The 22,205-nt window shown below is 39.5% G+C and overlaps 2 protein-coding genes across 8 annotated transcripts in view; one reads left to right on the top strand and one right to left on the bottom strand.

Moving 5' to 3' along the window:
- Window positions 1–1,626: 1,626 nt before the first annotated feature.
- SSMEM1 (serine rich single-pass membrane protein 1) lies at window positions 1,627–10,561 on the bottom strand. 2 transcript variants are annotated; one of them, XM_045855709.1, is made up of 3 exons: window positions 10,266–10,561; window positions 3,968–4,022; window positions 1,627–2,373 (listed from the first exon to the last, which is right to left on the bottom strand). In XM_045855709.1, exons 1-3 carry the CDS (start codon window positions 10,269–10,271, stop codon window positions 1,883–1,885), a joined length of 552 nt encoding a protein of 183 aa, XP_045711665.1. In that variant the 5' UTR covers window positions 10,272–10,561; the 3' UTR covers window positions 1,627–1,882. The 2 variants fall into 2 exon arrangements, with proteins under 2 accessions (XP_045711665.1, XP_045711664.1); XM_045855708.1 differs by lacking the exon at window positions 10,266–10,561 and adding an exon at window positions 8,718–8,920.
- Window positions 10,562–11,274: 713 nt separating this feature from the next.
- TMEM209 (transmembrane protein 209) overlaps window positions 11,275–22,205 on the top strand; it is a 34,837-nt gene continuing 23,906 nt past the window's right edge. For 2 of the 6 annotated variants that reach the window (XM_045855649.1, XM_045855653.1), the window contains exons 1-6: window positions 11,275–11,366; window positions 12,319–12,455; window positions 12,592–12,650; window positions 13,445–13,576; window positions 14,064–14,302; window positions 19,510–19,711. In XM_045855649.1, the coding sequence (XP_045711605.1) occupies window positions 12,319–12,455; window positions 12,592–12,650; window positions 13,445–13,576; window positions 14,064–14,302; window positions 19,510–19,711 (769 nt within the window). In that variant the 5' untranslated portion in view covers window positions 11,275–11,366. Of the gene's footprint in view, window positions 11,367–11,408; window positions 11,531–11,557; window positions 11,602–12,318; window positions 12,456–12,591; window positions 12,651–13,444; window positions 13,577–14,063; window positions 14,303–19,509; window positions 19,712–22,205 lie in introns of those variants that run through there. The other 4 variants (XM_045855650.1, XM_045855654.1, XM_045855651.1 and 1 more) reach the window with 3 other exon arrangements.

A 22,205-nucleotide genomic window follows, 5' to 3' on the forward strand; every position in this document is an offset into this window, starting at 1 on the left:
AATCATAACCTGCATGGTTTTTTCCGTAAGAACTGTAAACCTACTTTTACACATACACACATATAACACATTCATTAAAATGTTAAGGATGCTGAGATGGAGGACTTTTCAAGGTACCCTGGAGCATTAGGGAGGGCCTAGTGAGCTTGCCTGCGGGAACACAGTGGAGGGGGTGTTGAGAAGTAAAGGAAGGCCACACGGAACTGGCTGATGCTTGAGCTGAATCTTGAAGTTGTCCTGCCTTTCACTCACAGCCTCAGACCTGCGTCAGTCCCAAGGCAATCCGAATAAGACAGTCTCTGCAAATAAGCTCAGAAACAGTTCTCACGTCCTAGACTCTCATGGCCTAGTTCCAATGGTTGGGACTCCCACAGTGCCCTCCTGGTCTCTTCGTTGTAATCAGCTAAGGAAGCTACTATTGTCAGAGCGACTCACGAGCCCAGTGTCAGAGCTCTGTGATCTCTTGCCATAAAAGGCTCAGTCCTCAGTATTATGTTGCAATCTTTACCATATGTAGTACTTAAGTACCTAAGGCCTCCACTAAGACCTAAAGCCTTTCTTTGAACTTTAGGTCAGTGACCAGAGTCTCTGCTGCTTATCTTATCTGGACCAGTCCTCTTCTCTGGGGTCTGGATTTCGTTTTATAGCCCAGCTGGGGTTCTCCCATTATCTGCAGAATGACCTCCAGAATGGCCACCTGCTGCCTAGGCCTACTGAATTCCCCAGTGCTGGGGTCCCCACTTAACTGGGAAACCCAGCCCCAACCAAGTCTGGGTTCCAGCTAACTTGTGACAAAGTCCAAACTTTAAGCCAGGATCCTCTTGATCAGATGTCAGCTCTGGTGTTCATCACGTCTTTGACCTGCCAGGCCAAGTTTCAGCAAGAATGCTGCTGAGTAAGTTTAGTGAGAGCCCCCCTCACCCCCCCCGCCTGGACATCTGATCACCCCTGACATCTGATCAAGTTCCTCATCCCCCATCTTGATAGATAAGTTCTTGGCCTACCTTCACCAAGAATCCTATTAGGTCGGTTTAACAGGAATCTCCCTAGCCTTGATGTTTCCTCCTAGTAATTTTCCTGCTAGTAATTTTCCATCCACTGACCCCCTTGCCCTGCTCCTTGGCTATAAATCTGCTTGTCCTTGCTGTATTTGGAGTTGAGGTTGATCTCTCCCTGCTATTGCAATAGATTTGACCCCTATTACAATAGGCTTGAATCAAGTCTTCCTTACCATTTTAACAAATGTCAGAGTAATTTTTTCTTTAACATTTGCCATGCCCTTTGGAAAATAACCACCAACAGCCCATGGCTCAGCTGCCCCTCTGGGTCTGCCTTGCCTCCTTGGTCCACTCTAGAAATCAGAGCTCTTATCCCAGGTTCTTGAGCTCCTCCTGCCTCCCAGCCTCTAGCGGACACAGAAGCAGCAGTGCCGCTTAGGTGGAGTCAGTCACCTGGAACCAGGGGCCTGCAGAATATGGGCCAATTCTACTCTAACCAGCTTCACCTAATGCATCCAGTCGGATCATCAAAGCATATGAGTAAGTGTGGATGGTTTCTGGACATATTTTTAAAAAGCTTCCTTATTAGTATTATAGACATAAAACACGTATACTCAAGGGAGAAAATATCTTGTGCTCTTTTGAATAAAAAATCATAGTGGATACAGATCGTCGATGTTCCAATGGTGCCATAAACAAATTCACTGGCCTGGTTTGGGACAAAGAAGTATTTGAAATTTTACCTGTTGGGTTCCAATTATTTTTGTTCTTTGTTAACAGAGTTTATTGTAAAACATCTCCTCACCTAAAGCTTCAGTGATTTTTTTGTGTGTTTTATTTATCCCTTTCATTTGGCTTCAAATAAGGCAAGGACTTGATAAAATTCAAAATTTACTGAATCTTGTGTTAATGTCAGGTACAGAATTTTCCTCTTGAAGATCTCCCTTCACCGGGGCTGCTACTGAAGTGTTCTGAAGGAAATGGCGGGCCAACCATTCATGGGTTCTCCTGGCTTTGCAGTAGAGGCAGGGCCTTTCCCTGGTTCGGTCACTGTCCACACTCTGTTGCCGCTGAGCTATTTTTCTCTTTGTACCGGCGGGCGGTGGGTGTTCACTTTCACTCTCCTTCCAGGACGACGCTCCCAAGTCAGAGTCTTCGCTGTCGTAGTCGGTAGTATCACTGTCGAGTTGGGACTGATTCGCCTGGCTGAGCGGAGAATGGTGCCTACACCTTCTTCCTTCAAGAGAGTCATTGCCCAGAGCCACTTCTGAGTCGGATCCAGGAGTAAGCTGGCTCTGCTTCGGTTTTTTCATCACCTGTGAAGAGTCCCAGGACCCATCTTTGTTTTGCCACTGATAGGAAGTATCTTCGCTTGCTAACAATCAACGAGACAAATCAACAAGTTAGGCACATTGTTGGTTATTGTAATTCACATAACCCATGAAACCTATGGCATGTGTGGGCTCGCTCTTAGTTGCCATTTGCCAAGCCACTACTTTTCTCCACTTTTCTGCACTTGTTGGCAGCTGACTGCGTTTCCCAGTACCACACCGAATCTCCCCATTACCAAATAGATGCTTGACACATTACTTCAGAATTTCATGAACCCTGATATAAGATCAAGGGAAAAGTCTCTCAACTTTTCCAGAGAAGGACCCTCCTCTCCTTTGCCCTGAAGACTTAATGATTCGAGTGTGTGTATGAATGTGATTTGGGTGGCAGGAAACTCGTAAGAATCTTTTCTTTATTCAGTGGTGTGCTGGACTTGGCCTGCCTCAGTCAGCTCACAAGAACCCGATAGTTAAGCTTTCAGGAATTTTGTGAAATGGTTGTTTAACACAGCCACGAGTAGAAATTAAACTCTCCAAATTTGTCATTAAATCAATGTATTACAAATGAACGTTAATACTCAAATCATCACTCCCTAATTATTTTATTGAATTTCGTGATGACGCATGTGCTCTTGAAGCTATTTGTCTGCTGTCTCTGGACATCGGAAATACCGTATAATGACATGCGACTATGGATCTCTTCCCGGCTCCGTGTGCGGTGACGTCCTGCTGGTGATTTGAAACCAGTCTGGGTGGGATAAAAATCAACAGGCCCTACAAGGCAAGTGTTGGTTTATGGTTTTGTTGATTGCCTAGGTGTAAAGCGATGGCAACTTGGTCCTAGCACAGATGACATTTAAAAATGTCGTGCCTATAGCCACTACACTGTGAACAGCACCTCAAAATGCAGAAATATTTTTCCAGAGTATTCTAAAACTATTATCCAATTTGCAAAGAAGTCACTCACCTCACCAACAACCAAATGAAGTTCCAACATATACCTTCCTGTTTCTTTCACATTATTCTTTAATTTAAGGGAAAGTAACATTCATAATGGAACCACACTTGTTCATCAATTACAGACACAGGTGGGTTAGGGATACAAAGGTAAAAGTCAAGGAAAGCATTTTGTGAGGATCAGTGATCTATATGGAATTTACCATAAAGAGTATTATATATTTTATTATTTGTAAATGGTGTGATATACATTCTTTAGGTCAGTAAAAACATTTTAAATGTATACACACTTACACACATTTTTGGAGAGCCAGGTGTTAAACATTTTCCAGCATGGCACTGCTTATAGGTTACTGAGAAAGATGTCATTTACGTCTATAACTCTACAGTAGCTCTCACCATAAAGTCACTCTAACCATAAAGGTATGCGAAAGGGAAGCTGTGTGGAGGGAAAACGCTGAGGTATGAAAAGAGAACTTGAACTTTACCTACTGGTAATGTAGAGCCCCTGCTAGAGCAGCTCGGTCATCCTGCACTAGAGCAAGGAGCTCATCCAACGGGCCGCCACGGGTCTGCGGGGGCCCTGTAACACCTTGGCTATTCACCTCTGCTTTTCGCTCTCCACACTCAGCACACAGTTCCCTCATCATAGCCCAATACTGAATATGCACTGGCTCTCACCTTTACTCAGTGTAGTGCTTGTCCCACTGTCTTCATCCTTCTTCTTCCCGGACATCTGTTTCAGAAATACAGATTAGTGATCTTGCATCATCCACCGCCTCATATTCCCAGTTAACGTGTACAAGTGTAAAATAAAAGTCGGACAGTGAAGAAGGCTGATAGGAAAAAAATGGATTCTTTTGGAATGTGGTGTTGAAGGAGAGCTCCATGGGTACCCTGGACTGCTAGCAAGATAGATGAACAAGGGGGTCCTAGAGCAAGTGAAGCCTGAAACACCGCTGGAGGCAAAAATAATAAAACCGAAGCTGTTTTGAACAAATCATGAGAAGGCGGGGAAACTGGAAGGCAGCTGGAAAAGAGGAGGACCAAATACAAGATGCGCTGGCTCCATCAAAGAAGCCACAGGCGTGAGCCTCCAGTTGCTGAGCAGGGCTGGTGAGAACAGGACCTTGTGGCCACCACTCATTTATAGCGTTGCCAGGAGTCAGAGCCACTCAGTGCCATGTAAAACACTCAACAGTCATCTTAGTCGGTTGTTTTTCATTTTCATTTCTGCTGCCCATTATTAGGGAGACCATGCTTTGATAGCAGAATCTACCAAAGTGTTTTGAACCAAGCAAAATGAAACAAAGACTTGAGAGAAAATGAAACTGATAAGGAGCTATAGGTTATAAAGTTTTCCTGCACGCACATAGAGAAATATCATTTAAAAAGAGATTTGATAGTACTATGATTAGTTTTTAAAATTACTTTTTAAAGGACATTTTATCAGGTCCCATTATCAATAATTCTTTCAGATCTTTACCTGAATTCATAAACTTAATGTCTCCTAAATCCTTTAGAAACTTTCCTTTGAAATGCAACCACAACATATTATGTGTGGATTTGGCAACCAAAATAAATGGATTTCTCTAAATATTTCCAATTTCAAATATTCTGCCCAGTACTGCATAAATGTAGTTGTCCTATCTTCCAGATCAGTGTGCCACTTTTTGATGCTGAAAATGGTTTTGTCAAGTAATACAAATATAAAGTACCTCCTTGAGAATGTATCAAAAACTAGAAATACTTATAACACTTTTGACACATAACAGTTCTTCTGGGAATGTATTACCAGGAAATAAGCCCCAAAAGAGAGAAAGCTTCATATAACTGAAATATTCATGCAGGGTAATTCAGATAATATAAAATACAAAATTCAAAAGTAGGTAATGGTTAAATAAATTACGGTATAATTACATAATTATGTAAGACAGGGATGTCAAACTCATTTTCACCAGGGGCCACATCAGCCTCGAAGCTGCCTTGAAAGGGCTGAAATAATTTGAGGACTGCATAAATGTAGCTACTCCTTAACTGTTAAGGAGCTGAAATGACATTCAGCCCTTTGAAAGCAACTGCGAGGCTGATGTGGCCCCTGGTGAAAATGAGTTTGACACCCTTCATATAAGATATAATTGTAAAAATTATTACAATAAAAGTAAGTCATAATATAAGCAAATAAATATTATACTACTAAATTAAAAATCAAGATGCAAATTTGCATATGCAGGATGATCATGAGTTAGCTAAAAATATGAAAAGAAAGATTTTAAGTGTTAGCAAGGGTTGACTTTGAGTGGTGAAAGTATTTTTTTCCTTCTAATTTTTCAAATTGTCTAAAATGAGGAGCAAATGGATTTATGAAGAAAACCCAACTGTCTTTGGGTGCCATACTTGCATGTTCACAGCTGCAATCTAGATCCTTGGCCCATTCCTCCCTCAGTATCTGATCACTACAGTGGTAGGCAAGTATCTCCAGTGAGACAGCTCTTTGCTTTTTGCACAATTGCAGCCATCTCTGGAAGCCTGAGGGAGGAACCCTCTTTTAAGATAACTCTTTATACAAATGGTTTGGGGACCTTATTTTAAGTTTAATATGTATAGAGATGATTATGAAAAGATTAGACATTTATAAACCTAAAAGTTAATAATAGTTGATTATTTCTGTGTAATCTGGAGTGGGTTTTTTCATTTTTTTCTACTTTCATATAAATTCCACATTTTCTTTTTTAAATATATTTTGGAGGGCTTTTTAAAATTTTTATTTTTGACTTTAGAGAAGGGAGGGGAGGTAAAAAGAAAGGGAGAGAAACATCTATGCAAGAGGGAAACATTGGCGGGTTGCCCAAGCGTGTTCCCTGACCGGAAATCAACCCTGTGCCTTCCGGTTTGCGGGAGGACACCCAGCAAACTGAGCACACCACCCGCGCTCCACAGTTTGTGCGTACATTTGTAATGGAGGGGCAAAAGTTTTAAAAACACTTATTTGGTTTATATCATTTTCATAGAAAGCATCCATTTTTGACTTGATGGCCAAATCAAAATATAATAAAAAAAATCAAAAGAAAGATTTTTGCATGACTGGTGTGGCTTAGTGGGTTGGGTATCATCCAACAAACCTAAAGGTCCCCGGTTCAATTCCTGGTCAGGGCACATGCCTGGGTTGCAGGCCAGGTCCCTGGCTGGGGGCTTGCAAGAGGCAACTGATTAATCTTTCTCTTGCACATTGATGTTTCTCTCTCTCCCTTTCTCCCTCTCTTTCCCTCTCTCTAAAAATAAATCAATAAAATCTTTAACATAAAAGAAAAATTTTTACATCAAGTTAAGAGGAATGTACAAACTGTAGTCACCAAAAGCATTTTGTTGACTACCCCTGAGACTCAGTGAGGGAAAAGAACAGGGCCTGCCCTGAGAGTGGAGCAAACAATGGAGAGATCCAGGCTTTGCTCTGCCTTTCTGCCACCAGAAAGCAACTCCGCCGCTTAAACACCTCGTAAGCTCAGTTTCCACATACGCAAAGTGAGGAGCATGGACTGGTATTGGGGAAAATTCCAGCACTGGCAGTCTGAACAAACACAAATCAAAAATATAAACTAAAGATAGTACATGTGGTCTCTGAAAGCAAAAGGTACATGCATCTTAAAAAGTGGCAAATCCCGAGGAAATCAGCGTGCTTCATGTTTGAGGATAATTACCACTACACTTCCATCACGCTTTCACCGTTACTTCAAGGTTTGTAAATAAAGGATCGTAGCTTAGCAGAAAAAAAATGAAGTTCTAAGTGAAGGGAAAATTCCACCCTCCTTCGCTGGTCCTCATCTGGTTCTCAGATTTCAAACCTGGGACACTTCAGAAGAAGCCATGCAGCAGATTTCAGCTGCCACAAGGGAACAAAGTGAAAGATGAAACCTCTAAGATAATTAAGGATTTAATCAGCACTAAATAGATTTAATTCAACATTTCAACTATGCTCTGAAGCAAACAAATGATGTGGCAGGAAATTTGGGTCTATTGTCCCCTCCGTCACTAACCACGTGTGTGAGACTGGACAAGGCACTTAATATCTTTGGGCCTCGTCAATTTTAAAAAGGAAAGATACTGATATCTTACTTGCTTACAAACAGGAGACCGGACCACATGGAATCTTGAGGTCCTTGGAGCTTGGGTCTCTATGACTCCAAGGAGCTGATGCAAGCAAGGAGCAGAAGAGCTTAGGCCTCGTAAGTGGTCTTCATGATGAAATTGCCAGGAATCAACTGCAGTTTTTTGTTAAATTTCTAAAGTAGCTTTTCTTGCCAAACCAGGCAAATTCCATATACTTAGCTAGGGAGTCTAAGATACATATAAGCTATTGCTTCTAAATCTTCTTTTGGCAAAGTATCTACCATATGAAGCATTTAGAGACCTTTGATGAAACTTCTCAGGGGGAAGAGGTGGTGAGGGGAAGAGTCTTTGATTATTTTAATGGATTACAGCTGGCATAGACATAACACCCTCCTCCTCTCCATCCAGAGCTGACACAGCACTCACTCTAGCTAACCACGGCCTGCCCAGCGATCTGGCAGTAATGCTGAATGATGGTGGCTTGATTAATCATCAACCTGGTATTAATGGCCAGCAATGAGTCTATGTCAGCAACTTAACAAGAGCTTAGTTACTCGTTATATGCTGAAGCATTACAGTCCTGATAAAGTGGGCTTTCTCCTTCCTAAGAGGATGGTATTTTCTTCTGCTAGTAGGTGGTCTAGAGTGGTAACTTCAGTTCTGTTTAGTTTAGTTTAGTTCTGCAGTTTATTCTATTCAGAGAATGTATTGCCCCATTCTAAAATCCCCAAAGTGCTACAACATATATCCTTAAATACAACAACTTAAAAAAAAATCTGTGATTAGAATTATGTGGCTGCAAAAGGAATTTCGAGGTCATTAAGCAGGAGAGAAGTTTATCTCAGCATCACACAGCATATGGACAAAGTGCAAACAACCTCAATATCTCAAAATTGCAGATTTGTTACGGTACAATCACACACGAAACGATGCAGTCATGAAGGGTGCAGCTGTGTGAATGTAATTTGGAGAACTGTTAAAATATAGCATTAATGTTTTAAAAAGCAAGATATGAAAGTGCATACTATAACATAATGCCAATCACGAAGGTCAAAGATAAGAGAGGTGGAAAGATAAATATTGGAATAGAGAAAAAGAAAAACACTAGAAAAACACACTCCAAAATGCTAACAGTGATTATCTAAGAAACAGGATTATTGTAGTTTAAATTTTCATCCTTTTCTTGGATTCTCTAAAATAAGATTGCAATATTTTTAAAACTAGAAAACAAACTTTTAAAAAGTAGTTTCATCAAAGTGAATTTTATGAAATATCCCCTAGTATACAGTAAACATATTATTTAAAATGAAAAAGGATATCCTACCCAGACAGAAGCCCGAGAGAAGAACATCAAGATCAATATAATGACAAAATACCAAACAAGGAAGATCCCTATTGCTCCACAAGAGTCATCCTGCTGGCACTCGTAGTCCTGGTTCGGAATGGCAAAACTTAATGGCATGGGGGGCGGCTCCACCTCCCAAAACAAGGAAAGAAGCTTTCCCATAGTGGCTTCTTGCTTAAGAAGAAAACATGCTCACAGGGATGGCGGCGACTGGGAGGTACTTCTCTCTGGGTATATGACAGCTTCCTTAGCAACCTATTATGACATACACTTCAGCAACTGTGACAGGAACTGACAAACACTTCTTGGATTTCTAAAGTTTTAGAAAATTTATCTAAGCTACTTTTATGAAAGTTGATAGCCATTGTCCCAGAGCTTAATATAGTGTGTTCTGCCTCAATCTTTTCTTCCCCTGAAATTTGTATGTATTGTAGTACACCCTTAAACAACATTGCTTTGAACTGCGCAGGTCCACATATTAGGTTTTTTGGTTTGTTTGTTTTTTTTGTTTTTTTTTTTTTTTCAGTAAATACCTGTAGTGTTGTTGATCTGCATTCGAGAGTCCAAGGATGCGGAAAGCAGACTGTATTCATGGATCTAGGCCATTTTATACAGGGGATTTGAGCACCCTCGGATTTTGGAATCTGTGGGAATTCTGGAACCAAACCCCCAAGAATACCAAGGATAGTTAGGTTTTGGGGAGTCAATATTTTAAAATCTAAGTCTATGCAGTACCCATTTTCTCCCATCTTGTATTGTTGTAAATTAACATATACAGTTCTAACGTGTTACAGACTGAACTGTGTTTCCCAAAATTCATATGTTGAAGTCCTAACCTTCAGTTTGACTATAATTAGAGGTAGGGCCTTTAAAAAGGTAATTAAGGTTAAATGAGGTCATCAGGATGGGGTCCTCATCCAATATGACTGGTAACCTTGTAAGAAGAGGATGTGTAAACACATTTAAAAAAAAAGGCCAGTTAGAGACACTAAAAGAAAGGGCATCCATCGCACACGACAAAGGAGACAAGTCTTAGGAGAAACCAGTTCTGCTGGAATCTTGATCTCAGAATAGACTCAACCTCCAAACTGAAAAAAAATTCTGTTGTTTAAGCCACCTAGTCTGTAGCATTTTGTTAAGGCAAGCCTAGCAAACTCATACATAAATCTAATTGGAGTAGTAGTAGTGTTCCTTTTTAAGCCTTGAATAAATTCACAGTCATTTATAGATTACATTAAGAGGGAAATTATCCATCTATCTTTTGTGAGTTACATCAAATGTACACAATGTCTTCTTAGGAAATTTCTTCTCTTAAGAAGAATGCACATTTGTGCATTCATGGGGTAGGGAGAACCTGGTATTACCAATTTGATTGTACACAGAACCCTTTCACTTTGAACAATTTTCAAGTTAGTTCATCTTGCAATCTAAAACTAGAGCAAAACACCATTGCTGCTAAGGCAATCTAAAAATTATAAAAATCCCACTTAAAAAAAAATCTGTTAGAGCTTTAAGAACATAGCATACCTTCATTTTTTTTCATTAATATGAAATACCACAAGCAAGCTTCATTTTCTTCTACTTGATTTCAGGAGCATTTCAGGAAAAATTTTGGTTGTTGGATTGTTACACCATGTAACAATCCACTAGCTTATTGTGACACACCATAATGTCAATAGGGTCACGCCTCCCTGCCTCCTCAAGGGCAAGTCCCCAAACCCCGTCCATTCTGCTCCTTATCTGCCTGAGACCTGCTTCGCCTCCTCCAGGAAGCTCCCAGGAAGTCCGAGCTGGGCCCGCGGTGCCTCCTGGAGCTCATCGCACCTCACCTGCCAGCCCCCTAATGCACCTGCTGCCCTTCTCCACCGAGCTCCTCCAGGCAGAAACCCGATCTTTAACTTTTACATCTCCATGTGGTTCAGTGGCACACAGTAGGCATTTGTATCTGTTAAATAAAAACCATCTGAACTCTATGACGAACCTTTCCTCGGGATTAGAAGTTCTTTCAAGGAAAATGCAGGCAATTAAAAAAAATTTGTTTTAACCTCAAAACCATTAGCAACTTGAACAAAACGCGTTTTGTTTTTTTTCTTGTTACTGCTGCACCCTCGTTAAACAGAATTTTAAGAATTAACATGGAGTCAGAACACGATTTTTTTTAACACAGAGGTGTGAGAAATGCTTTGTCATTGCTGATGGGGTTTGAACACATTATCATGTACTCTAGCCTACGTATTAGCCATTCTGCTTAATACAATGTTTTAACACGTAAGCCCATAAACGCCCTAAAAAAGCTAAAGTTAAGTTAATACATAAAAATTTAATTTAGCTTGTTACAATTATTACTTTATTCTGAGGGTTCAGAACCGGGCCTGAATCTTTACCGCTCAATTTTCTCCCAGCACCTGAGTGCAAGCCACAAATCCGCGGATGTTTCCCTGGTAACGCTCCAGTCTCCATCCTCCACACCCCCCCCACCACCACACCCTCCTCTTCTCGCGAGAAGAGGTAGCCAGGCCCTTTCTTCCGGTATTGTAGCCGAGCAAGCTGGACTCAGCCTTGGCGCTTTGCTTCGCGCATGTGCAGTACTGAGTGGCGCGAGCCAGCGGTTTCCGTCCGAAGATCACGGTGCGTTTTCGGGGTCATTTTTGTGCTTCCTGCATGTGGAATCCACGGGGGCCTTGGGAATTCCGCGCCTGCGGATCTGCCGAGGGCTCAGCCGCAGGGGGGTGTGGCCAGGTGTCCCGCCACCCGTAAAGGAACGGAGGAAAGAAGCAGTAGGGGTTGCAGAAGTTTGTATTGGGAGAGCCAGGGAGGGAAACTTGGACTGCAGAGTTTTGACTCCGGCTGCGTGGCTGGAAGGGTATTGCTGTGTACTCCGGGGGATACGAGTCCATATAACTGAAACACATCTCACACATGTCTGCAGGAGATGAGGCCTAGCAAGACAAAGGAAATATAAATCCCAGTGTAGACCAAAACTGAATGCACACTTCTCCCGGTTCACCCTCATCCCTGTCACATCAGGAGTACTCACCCGTCTAAAACTTAAAACGGAGATCCCTGTCGTGTGTCAGCTTGAGTGCAGAGTTGTTTAAGATCATAGGCGGTTCATGGTTTGTGCATAAGGCTGTGGGAGAGGCACTGGTGGCTTATGGCTTAAATGGAATAGTTTCTCCCAAAGCTTGGTATTTCGAGTGTCTTAAATCAGCCCTTTGGCTAGCCCTTGTGACATATTCCAAAAACACAATACAGGGAAATTGCAGACGTACATAACTATCAATACTTAAGATCAAAATAACAAAAAACAAAATAAGACATTTTTATTTATTGGAAGTATTACATTTTTGGAAGTGACCAGCCACTTCTTTTGTTGATTATAATATGGTGCCAATGAAGTTATAATTTAGGGTTCCCTTTTCATAACTAACATGACAATGTAAAGTTTTGGAAAAAACATTTTAAAAATGAGGAAAAGTGGGTGTATTTTTTAGTTAACTGTTATAAAAGGATACAAGTGTGATTTCTTAAATGGAGTAGTTTCTTTTGATTAATTCTTGTGCTTTTTGTTTTTGAATAGATGCAAGGGGAGCCAAGCCCTAGTGCTTCCCTTATTGACAGAACCATCAAGATGAGGAAAGAAACAGAAGCTAGGAAAGTGGTTTTAGCCTGGGGACTCCTAAATGTATCTATGGCTGGGATGATATATACTGAGATGTAAGTTAATTACTACACCCCCCCCCCCAAAAAAAAAGGCCCGTGTTGGTTCCATAGGTTTTTGTGTTGGTTGATTTTTGGTGTGTGCGTGTGTGTGTGTTTTAAAGAGATTGAAAGGCCTTTCTAATTTTTTCAGGACTGGAAAATTGATTAGTTCATATTATAATGTGACATACTGGCCCCTCTGGTATATTGGTAAGTAATTAATTTTCACTGTGATTTAGAGTTACTGTGGATGAAAAACTGCATTCAAGTTTAATTCAACTTAGTACCCACGCCTTCATTCAACAAGTATTTGAGTGCCTTCCCCAAACTGGGACTGTACCAGGAAGGGAACAAAGGCCCCGTCCTCGTGGGTGGAACATTCCAGTAGGGGAGACAATCACATTAAACAAATCTCGGTAATAATGAGTGCTTTGAAGGAAAAGTTTGGGGGAAGAGAGGTTTGTATTTGTTATGCTCCCTGAAATGCCTTCCCTACTTCTCTAATTTTTTACCCTTCGAGAACAACCAGATTTCTACCGTATTGATGTGTTCCTGCTTCTCTCTGCTCTTCAGTAGTCCTTGGGGATAAATCCTTATGACTGGTAAAGGAAATTCCATTGTCTCATACCCACCTTCATCTGAAGTCTGTTGTAGAGGTGGTGTGGGAATGGAAGAGCAAAAGTTTGGGAATCTGCACTCCTAAGCTAGTGTCATGGCTTCAATAACTAGCCGTGTGCCCTTGCAAAAGTCACTTGACTTCTTCTCTACAGCTGTTGGTTGATCTTTAAAATGGAGGTGAAATGTTTATTGTACAAGTTTTAAGGATTAATAATATTTTGAAACTCACTAGTAAGTACCCTACACATAATAGACATTCATTAAGTGCTAACTGTTACAAAGAATATGTTCTCAATTTTGTTGTTAATTTGCTAACATAGAGTTTTGTTTCTCCCTTTAAATGTTCCACCCCCTCTATTTAAAAAAAAATTGTTATTCTCTTATAGAGCTTGCCCTTGCATCTCTCTTCAGCCTAAACGCCTTATTTGATTTTTGGAGGTATTTCAAATATACTGTGGCACCAACAAGTCTGGTTGTTAGCCCTGGACAGCAAACACTTTTAGGGCTGAAAACAGCTGGTAAGTGTTTTACATCTTTTACAAAGATGGGGGAAAGGTTGGCCATAACTCTTTCTCAATTTAATTTTCCCTTTTCCTAGACTCGGCTAGAAGGGACTTAGGCCATCTGGTTCAGCTATATTAAGCACGTCTACAATAAATTGTGTTAAGACCAATGACCATTATTCCTATTTCTATAAATTAAATGGAACTAGCAATAAATAGCCTCATGAAAGTTTGTTCCCTTGTTTAATTAAAATTAAAATTAAAATTAAATTACTAATGCTTGCTGCAGTGAAGCTAATTTCTTATCTTGAACTCTGGAAATGGTAAAAAACTAATTTGTGCCTTTTGGTAATAATACTTTATGTAATTTAACGATCAGGTTCTCTATTACTTTCCCTGTTTCTGAAGAAAAAGATTCCATTCATTAAATCTGTTTTGATAGAAATTTTACTTATCTATACACTGACATTTGATTTATTTGCCATGTATTTACTTCTTCCAGTTGTACAGACGACTCCTCCACATGACCTGGCAGCCACCCAGATCCCTCCCTCTCCACCTTCTTCAATTCAGGGTCAGAGTGTGTTAAGTTACAGCCCATCTCGTTCACCCAGTGCCAGTCCCAAGTTCACCACCAGCTGTATAACTGGGTACAGCCCTCCGCTGCAAGGTCTGTCATCAGGTGGCAGTGGTTCTTACAGCCCAGGAGTGACCTACTCACCCATCAGTGGTTATAATAAGGTAACGACTCTTTCCTTTTGGCCAGTCACATTATTTTAGAATTCAGAGGTACCTTGACTGTCTAATGAGTCGAAACTCCTAATTTTATTGATGAGCAAACAGAGGAACAGTGGATCATGGACTCCCCGAATTGCCCATTTAAGAGCCAATAATAAACCCAGATTTCTTTACACCCATTAGAAGTTCTTTATACCACGTCTTAAAATGAAAGAAGGATAGCTTTTGCAAAGGTAATGAACTCAGGTTCACCCTCTAGGATCTTTCCGCAGAGGTTTTGAAACAAGTTGAAACTATGATGACTTTTTATTTTAGTTTCCTATGCTCATGTTTCGCTCCTTGATTCTTTATGTGAAACTTCTGTATATTCTTACAGAATTTTAATGCTTTCCATCATGTTAGAGCGTCTTTTAAGTTAAAAACTGGGATTGCCATGTAGTTTCACTCTAGAGTATAGACACACTCCACTGGATGATTGGAAATCTTTACTCCAACTCCCACTGCACAGTGGGTATGTGTTTTAATTGTAGGCTTGATAGAAGCAAAATTGACATTCAAAATTGTCACTTCTGCCTGAAGCATAAGAACATAAGAGGGGCATTTAAAGGGGAGTGGTCACATCGTCTGATGCACTCACCAGTTAGACTAACATCATCATTATAGCTACTAGTGAAATGAGGAATGTCTGGAAATAAAATCCAGTCTTCCTTTACCCTTTTACATAACATTTCTTTGTAATGAAATTCTGTATTACTGGTGCCCAATAATTGGGCAAGTGATAGAACTGACAAAATTTTGTATAAATTAAATATGAGGGAATACACATACAGGGATAATTCATAACCCATAGGTAAACATGACTTTTAAAATTTGTTTTTATGAGAAAAATACTATACGATCATTATTAAAAAGTTAGAATATAGAAGAAATATTACTCAAGTCTTATCACTGAAACATCTGTTCAGTGGCTATTTAATACTCATCCAATAGGTATACTATAGTTTACTCTTAAATATTTATTTTCATTTATTAAAAACTTATTAATCTGTACAAAATATGTCTGTCCATAAAGTTCATAACATTGCTTAACTATCTCTTTTGACTAGATTATAACCTCCTTGAGCACATGATTATGTGTTTTTTTTTTTCATCTTAAGATAACCCATCTTAACATAGTATATGGGTTATAGAGGCAGTGTAAGTGTTGAAGTGAACTAAGACCTTGGAAAAGTTCATGAAATAATTATTTTTCAGGGGAAAAAATGCCAAAATTAACTACAAAGTAGGAAAACTGAATAAATCAAAGAAGAAAATTTAAAAACTTAGTCAAATACATCCTCAGAATACATTAGGCCACTGGAGTTTTTATCATTGAGTTCCTTTAGATTTTCAAAAAAAGTTACTTTTTAAACATTTGATTATTAAAATTTTCATGTGGGAATGTAGGGACCAGCACTTTGAACTCCTGTGTACCTCTCATTTTCAACAGTTGCCAATATTTTGTTACTATGTGAACAGATCATTCCAATCCTGAAAACATATTAGAAGTGTAAATTCTAGACTTAGAAAACTGGATTGAAATCCTGGTATGATCTTGAGCAAGTTACTGAAGCACTCATGTCTAAAATTAGTACAGTAATGCTATTTGCCTCTTATGAAGTGGATGAAATAAGATCATGTATTTTAAGCATAAAACATTATGCCCCTTCAGCAAGGATAAACCACTTAATAAAACAATAGCTCAAATAGAGTAGTAGTGTATAAGGATTTAATATGTTCATTACAATAAAAGAGAAATCAATGTAGAAGAGGATTAACATTTTTTATTTTCAGACAGCATTAAACAATTATAAGATTTGTTCATCTTTCATTTATTACAACTGAATATAAGTTGATTGTGAAACCCTGGTAGAAAAAAATTTTCAGTATACTGGACTAAACAGTTAAAAATGTGGGTAATACTAGTAACCAGTAATTGTATTTTTAAAGTTTACTCCGCAACTATAAAAATGCAAATTAAAAGTACGCTTTAAAATTTTTCTGGAAATGAAACATTTTAAAAGAGTAATGCTGATGAACATATACCAAAATAGGTACTCCTGTATGTTCTCTTCTGATGGTGTAACTCAGTGCAACATTTTTAAAATTATATTTTATTGATTATGCTATTACAGTTCCAAATTTTCTCCCTTTACCCCCTCCACCCAGCACCCATACTCCCTCAGGCAATCCCCACACCATTGTTCATGTCTGTGGGTCATGCGTGTAGGTTCTTTGGCTGCTCCCTTTCCTACACTGGACTTTATACATCCCAATGGCTATTCTGTAACTACCTATCTGTACTTCTTAATCCCCTCGCCTCTTCTCTCATTCCCCCACACCCCCTCCCATCTGACAACCATCAAACGCTCTCCATATCCATGATTCTGTTGCTGTTCTTGTTTGCTTAGTTTGTTTTTTAGATTCAATTGTTGATAGATATGTATTTATTGCTATTTTATTGTTCATAGTTTGGATCTTCTTTTTCTTAAATAAGTCCCTTTGACATTTCATATAATAATGGTTTGATGATAATGAGCTCCTTTAGTTTTTTTCTTGTTTGGGAAGATCTTTATCTGCCCTTCTATTCTCAATGATAGCCTTGCTGGGTAGAGCAGTCTTGGCTGCAGGACCCTACTTTTTGTGACTTTGAATATTTCTTGCCAACCCCTTCTATCCTGCAAAGTTTCTTTAGAGAAATCAGCTGACAGCCTTATCGGAACTCCCTCAGATGGTTTCTCCTTGTGCTGGGCTTGGAAATTCTCGGGTGAAGCCAACCTGTGAATCTAAGCTGGCTGCTGCTAGTGCTGGGCCTGGTGCTACTTAGCAAGATGTAAGAGTGCTGGGGGCTCACTGAGACTGGCTTTTGCTTATTTGAGAGGATTTAGGAAGTTGTGAAGCTTGAGCCAAGACCAGCCATTCTTATAGAAAAGCAACTTGGATAGGCCCGTAAGTTGGGTGGGATAGAGTCTTTGGTGATCTCCAGGGTGGGGAAAACAGTGTTAGCCAGGTTGATGGAGTCTCAGATATGGTACCAGCCTGCTGGCTCTGTGGCTCTGTGCAGGGAGGGTTAAGAAAAGAGACAGTGGCCTCTGCCTGCCTTTCTGTCTGTAAGAAAGCTGTTCCCCAGCTTCTGCCTGGATGCCAGACACTTCAGTTTCTTCCTGTATGCCACTGGTACCTTTCAAGCTGCTACCCCAGTGCTGGAGCTCAGAGGGAATGAGAGTGAATAAGTCTGTGTGTGGGTTCTTTAAGAGGAATTGCTTGGAACTCCAGTGGTTTCTTCCACCAACTCAATCCCCTGTGGTTTTTGCAGCCAGAAGTCATGGGGACTTATCTTCCTGGAACTAGAATCTTGGGCTGGGGGCCTGGTATGCAGCTGGGACTCTTCATTCCTGAGATATTCCTCCTGAATTTTTATCTGCCACGTGTGGATGTGGGGCCAGCCCATTCTGCGTCTCCCACCAGTCTGGATGGATGTGGTTTCTTTAATTCCATAGTTGTCAGATTTCCATTCAACTTGATTTCTGATGGTTCTGAGTGATGGTGGTTCTATATTTTAGTTGTAATTTTGATGGGTTGTGGGAGGAGGCAAGGTATGTTTACCTATGCCGCCATCTTGATCGGAAGTGAAACCCTTTTGTTGAGAAAAATATGTATAAAAATGTTTGTATGATTTTATCAAATCATTTCAGTTCTAGGAATCTTCTAAAGGAAGTCACTAAATTAAGCAAAGATTTATGTACAAAGAAGTTAATCATAACACTTACAGTAGCCAAAAATTGTTGACAATCCAAATGTCTAAATTAAGAGAAGGTAAAAGGAAATGATGATATATGTAATATGTATGTATATACAATGATATATCATGTAGTTAGTAAGAATATTCATAAAGAATTTTATAGGAAAATACTTGGTTAACTTTAAGTAAAATGGGGGTATAAAATTAAAAAACAGTATTGTTGCAATTACATGAAAAAATATAGACATAGCCATGTACATGTAAAGATTTGAAAATACATAAACTGTGAAAAGATTATATTAGCTCTGGGTAATAGAGTTCTAAGTGTGACTTATTTTTTTTATACTTTTCAGTGTTTTAAAAAATGCATATATTCCCTTTTTTTATCCTCACCCAAGGATCTGTGTTGATTTTAGAGAGAGGAGGGGAGAGAGAGAGAGAAAGGAACATTGATGTGAGGGAGAAACATCGATCAGTTGCCTCTCATACGTTGCCCTGACCATCGGACCCACAACCTTTTGGTATGCGGCGTGATGCCCCAGTCCACTGAACCACCTGGCCTGGGTGCATATGTTACTTCTTTTAAAAATAGGATTATATTTAGAACAATTTTGGGTTCCCAGCAAAATTGAGAGGAAGGTACCGTGATTTCCCATCTACCCCCCGGCCCCCACACAGGCTCAGCCTTCCTGACTGTGAACATCAGGCACCAGCGCGGTCCTTCTGCTACAATTGACGAACCTGGGTCTGGGTAAATGTGTGATGTGTGCACCATTATGGTGTACAGAGTATTTTCACTGCCCTGTAAAGCCTCGTGCTCCACATAGTCATCCTCGCCCCCACCCCAGTCCCTGACAACTGATCTTTTTATTGTCTCCATAGTTCTGCCTTTTCCAGAATATCATATAGTTGCAGATGTAGTGTATGTAGCCATTTCAAATTGGGTTTTTTTTTTTCACTTAGTAATGTTCATTTAAGTTTCCTTTATGTTTTTTCATGGCCTTCTAGCTCTTTTTTTTAGTGCTGAATAATGTCCCATTGTCCAGACATACCAGTTTGTCCATCCACCTACTGAAGGATGGTAGGTTGCTTCCATATTTTGGCAACTATGAGTAAAGCTGTTATAAACATCTGTGTGCAGGTTGCAGTGTGGACATAAGTTTTCAACCTCTGTGGGTAAATACTAAGGGCACAATTGCTAGGTGATAAGAGTATGCTTAGTTTTGTAAGAAACCATCAAACTGTCTTCCAAAGTGGCTGTACCAGTCTGCCCACCATCAGTGAATGAGAGTTTCTGTTGTCCTCACATCTTCGTCAGCATTTGGCATTGTCAGTGTTCTGGATTTTATTTTTGGTATATTGCTTTTTGAAAGTCAAACACCAAGACAAAAATAAGTTTCAATTAAATAAAGATTTTTTTTGTGTGTAGTTGGCAAGCTATAGTTCGTCGCCTTCTTCTCCATACCCTACCACGGTGGGACCAGTGGAGAGCAGTGGATTGAGATCTCGCTACCGCTCTTCGCCCACTGTCTACAACTCGCCTACGGACAAAGAAGACTACATGACAGACCTGCGCACTTTGGATACTTTTCTCAGAAGTGAGGAAGAGAAACAGCATAGAGTAAAGCTGGGTGTGTACCTGATTTTTTTTTTAGATCTTGTGTGTGTGTGTGTGTGTGTGTGTGTGTTTGGTGTCACTTTACATTATCTTTAACCTATTATTTTCATTACTTTGATTACCCATACTTAAATGTTTAAGTCTCTTTTACTAATATACCATATGTAACTTAAGAGAGAAATACATTTTGGTTTTATATTTTATACAGTTAAGTTCACCAAATTTAAGAAGTAAAATAAAGCTGAACTAAATGAGAAATCTTAAACCTTTCATCTACATTAAGATCGAAAACCTTTTCACACACTGTACAATAAATGACCATTTCCATTTAAAACTTAAGGCTATCAAATGTTTTCGAAGCAGTGCATAGCAAAGCTCATTGAAGCGATGGTTGTCTCCTTTCCAGGCGTCCTTGGGAAGGTTGGTGTGGCCAGGAAGGGGGAAGGACAGAGCGTGGATTTATGCCAGAAATGCTACCGTTTCTCACAACATTTAAACTTATCTTTTGTTTTCCTTGGAAAACAGTGTTAGAAAATCTTAAATGTATTTGGGGTGGATTTGATTATTACAAAATCAATTATTTGAAAGCAAATTAGGTTATTGAGCAGAGTAATGGTTTTCTGCCCTCAGGAACTTTCCCAGAAAGCACATTAGGTGCGAAAGCATGGCCGCCACGAGGAAGCCGGTTATTGGGCCATGGCTCTTCATGTCACTTTAAATCTCTCCGTTGATTTTTAATAGGATTTTGCCTAGAAGTACCACAAATGTCAAAGAAACAAATCATATTATCTTGTTATTTGTCAATACATGCTTTTTCTTTTTTAAATCTCAAAGTATTTCAAGTATACTGAAAATTGTAGGGTATAATACAAAGAACAACCTATTAGCCCTCTGCATATATTTGTCATAGCCAGAATTTTTCTGACTTCCATTTTTGTTTCTTTGACATATAAGACTTTTTTGGAAATGTCATTATTATTGATTAGTGCTGCTTTTAATTTGCAAACAGGTAGAATGAAAGGCTTGATTATCTTTTTTCTATTCTCTAAGCTGATTGTACTGTGGCTACAGATTCTGATCTGTACTCTATTGATTTTTTGGTATTGTTTTTTCAGACTTGCATTTTGGCTTGCTGTGTGATTACTTTTTATGAACAGTTCTTGCTGTATTGAAAAGAATGCATAGTCTCACCCTGGCTGGTATAGCTCAGTGGATTGAGCACAGGCCTGCAAACCGAAGTGTTGCTGGTGTGATTCCCAGTCAGGGTACATGCCTGGGTTGCGGGCCAGGTCCCCAGTAGGAGGCACACAAGAGGCAACCACACAGTGATGTTTCTCTCCCTCTCTTTCTCCCTCCCTTCCCCTCTCTCTAAAAATAAATAAATAAAAATCTTTAAAAAAAGAATGCATAGTCTCAAATATAGGACTCTATATTTGTTCATTTAGTAAGCTTTTTGATGGTGTTCTTAAATTCTTTATCTTCTTTGTTTTTGTCTGCTTGACCTATTTGTTACTAAGGAAATATGTTTTAAAAAAAAACGCCCTCTGATCGTCTTCCATTAAATGTCTCTTCATAATTCTGTCAAATTTGCTAAATATCTATGAGATTATGTTAAATACATGTAAATTCAAAATTGTTAATACTCTGGTTAGTCATTATTCTTGTTTCTGCCTTCAGGAGCATGTTGTCTGACGTGAACACATCTGCACTATTTCCATTTGGTTAGCATTTGCCGAGTACCTCTATGTTTATCGCCATACTTATAACCCTTCTGTGCCCATAGGTTTTAGTTAAGTAAGAATTTCGTACAAATTAATTTGTAAGTAATAAGTATTTGGGGGAGCTTACTTTGAGACTACACATGTATCTTCATCATCAAATTTAAAAAAAAATTTACTATATTTTTTCATTACCTTTTAACACCCCACCTTGCAGTCACCACACTGTTGTCCATGGTCTGCAATGCATCCTTTTTCCTTTTTGCTTGATCGCTCCACCCTAACCTCCCTCCCCACTAGCTGTCATCCTGCCCTCTATGCTTCTGTCTCTATTTTGCTTGTTAAGTTTGTTCATTAGGTTCCACGTGAGTGAAATTACATGATATTTGTCTTTCTCTGACTGGCTTATTTCACTTAGCATAATGTTCTCCAGGTCCATCCATGCTGTCACAAAGGGTAAAATTTTCCTTTTTTACAGGCAAGTAGTATTCCATTGTGTAAACATCCTGTAGTTTTATCCACTTATTTATTGATGGACACTTGAGCTGCTTCCATATCTGGGTGATGATAAATAACGCTGCAATGAACATAGGGGTGCTTATGTTCTTCAGAATTAGTATTTTGGGCTTCTTAGATATATTTCTAGAAGTGCGATATCTGGGTCAAAAGGCAGGTCCATTTTTAATTTTTTGAGGCATCTCCATACTACTTTCCACAGTGGCTGCACCAGTCTGCGTTCCCACCAACAGTGCACAAGGGTTCTCTTTTCTCCACATCCTCGCCAGCACT

This window comes from Phyllostomus hastatus, unplaced genomic scaffold, assembly GCF_019186645.2.
Source record: "Phyllostomus hastatus isolate PE091 unplaced genomic scaffold, TTU_PhHast_1.1 phas_scaffold_114, whole genome shotgun sequence".
NCBI lineage: Eukaryota > Metazoa > Chordata > Mammalia > Chiroptera > Phyllostomidae > Phyllostomus > Phyllostomus hastatus.

Excerpts from the sequence above, each read along its gene's own strand:
- SSMEM1 (XM_045855708.1), bottom strand. The coding sequence starts at position 8,900 with ATGGGAAAGCTTCTTTCCTTGTTTTGGGAGGTGGAGCCGCCCCCCATG. Across the intron at positions 4,023-8,717 it reads TCTCTCGGGCTTCTGTCTGG|ATGTCCGGGAAGAAGAAGGA; the intron begins GTAGGATATCCT and ends TTTCTGAAACAG. Across the intron at positions 2,374-3,967 it reads AAGCACTACACTGAGTAAAG|CAAGCGAAGATACTTCCTAT; the intron begins GTGAGAGCCAGT and ends GTTGATTGTTAG.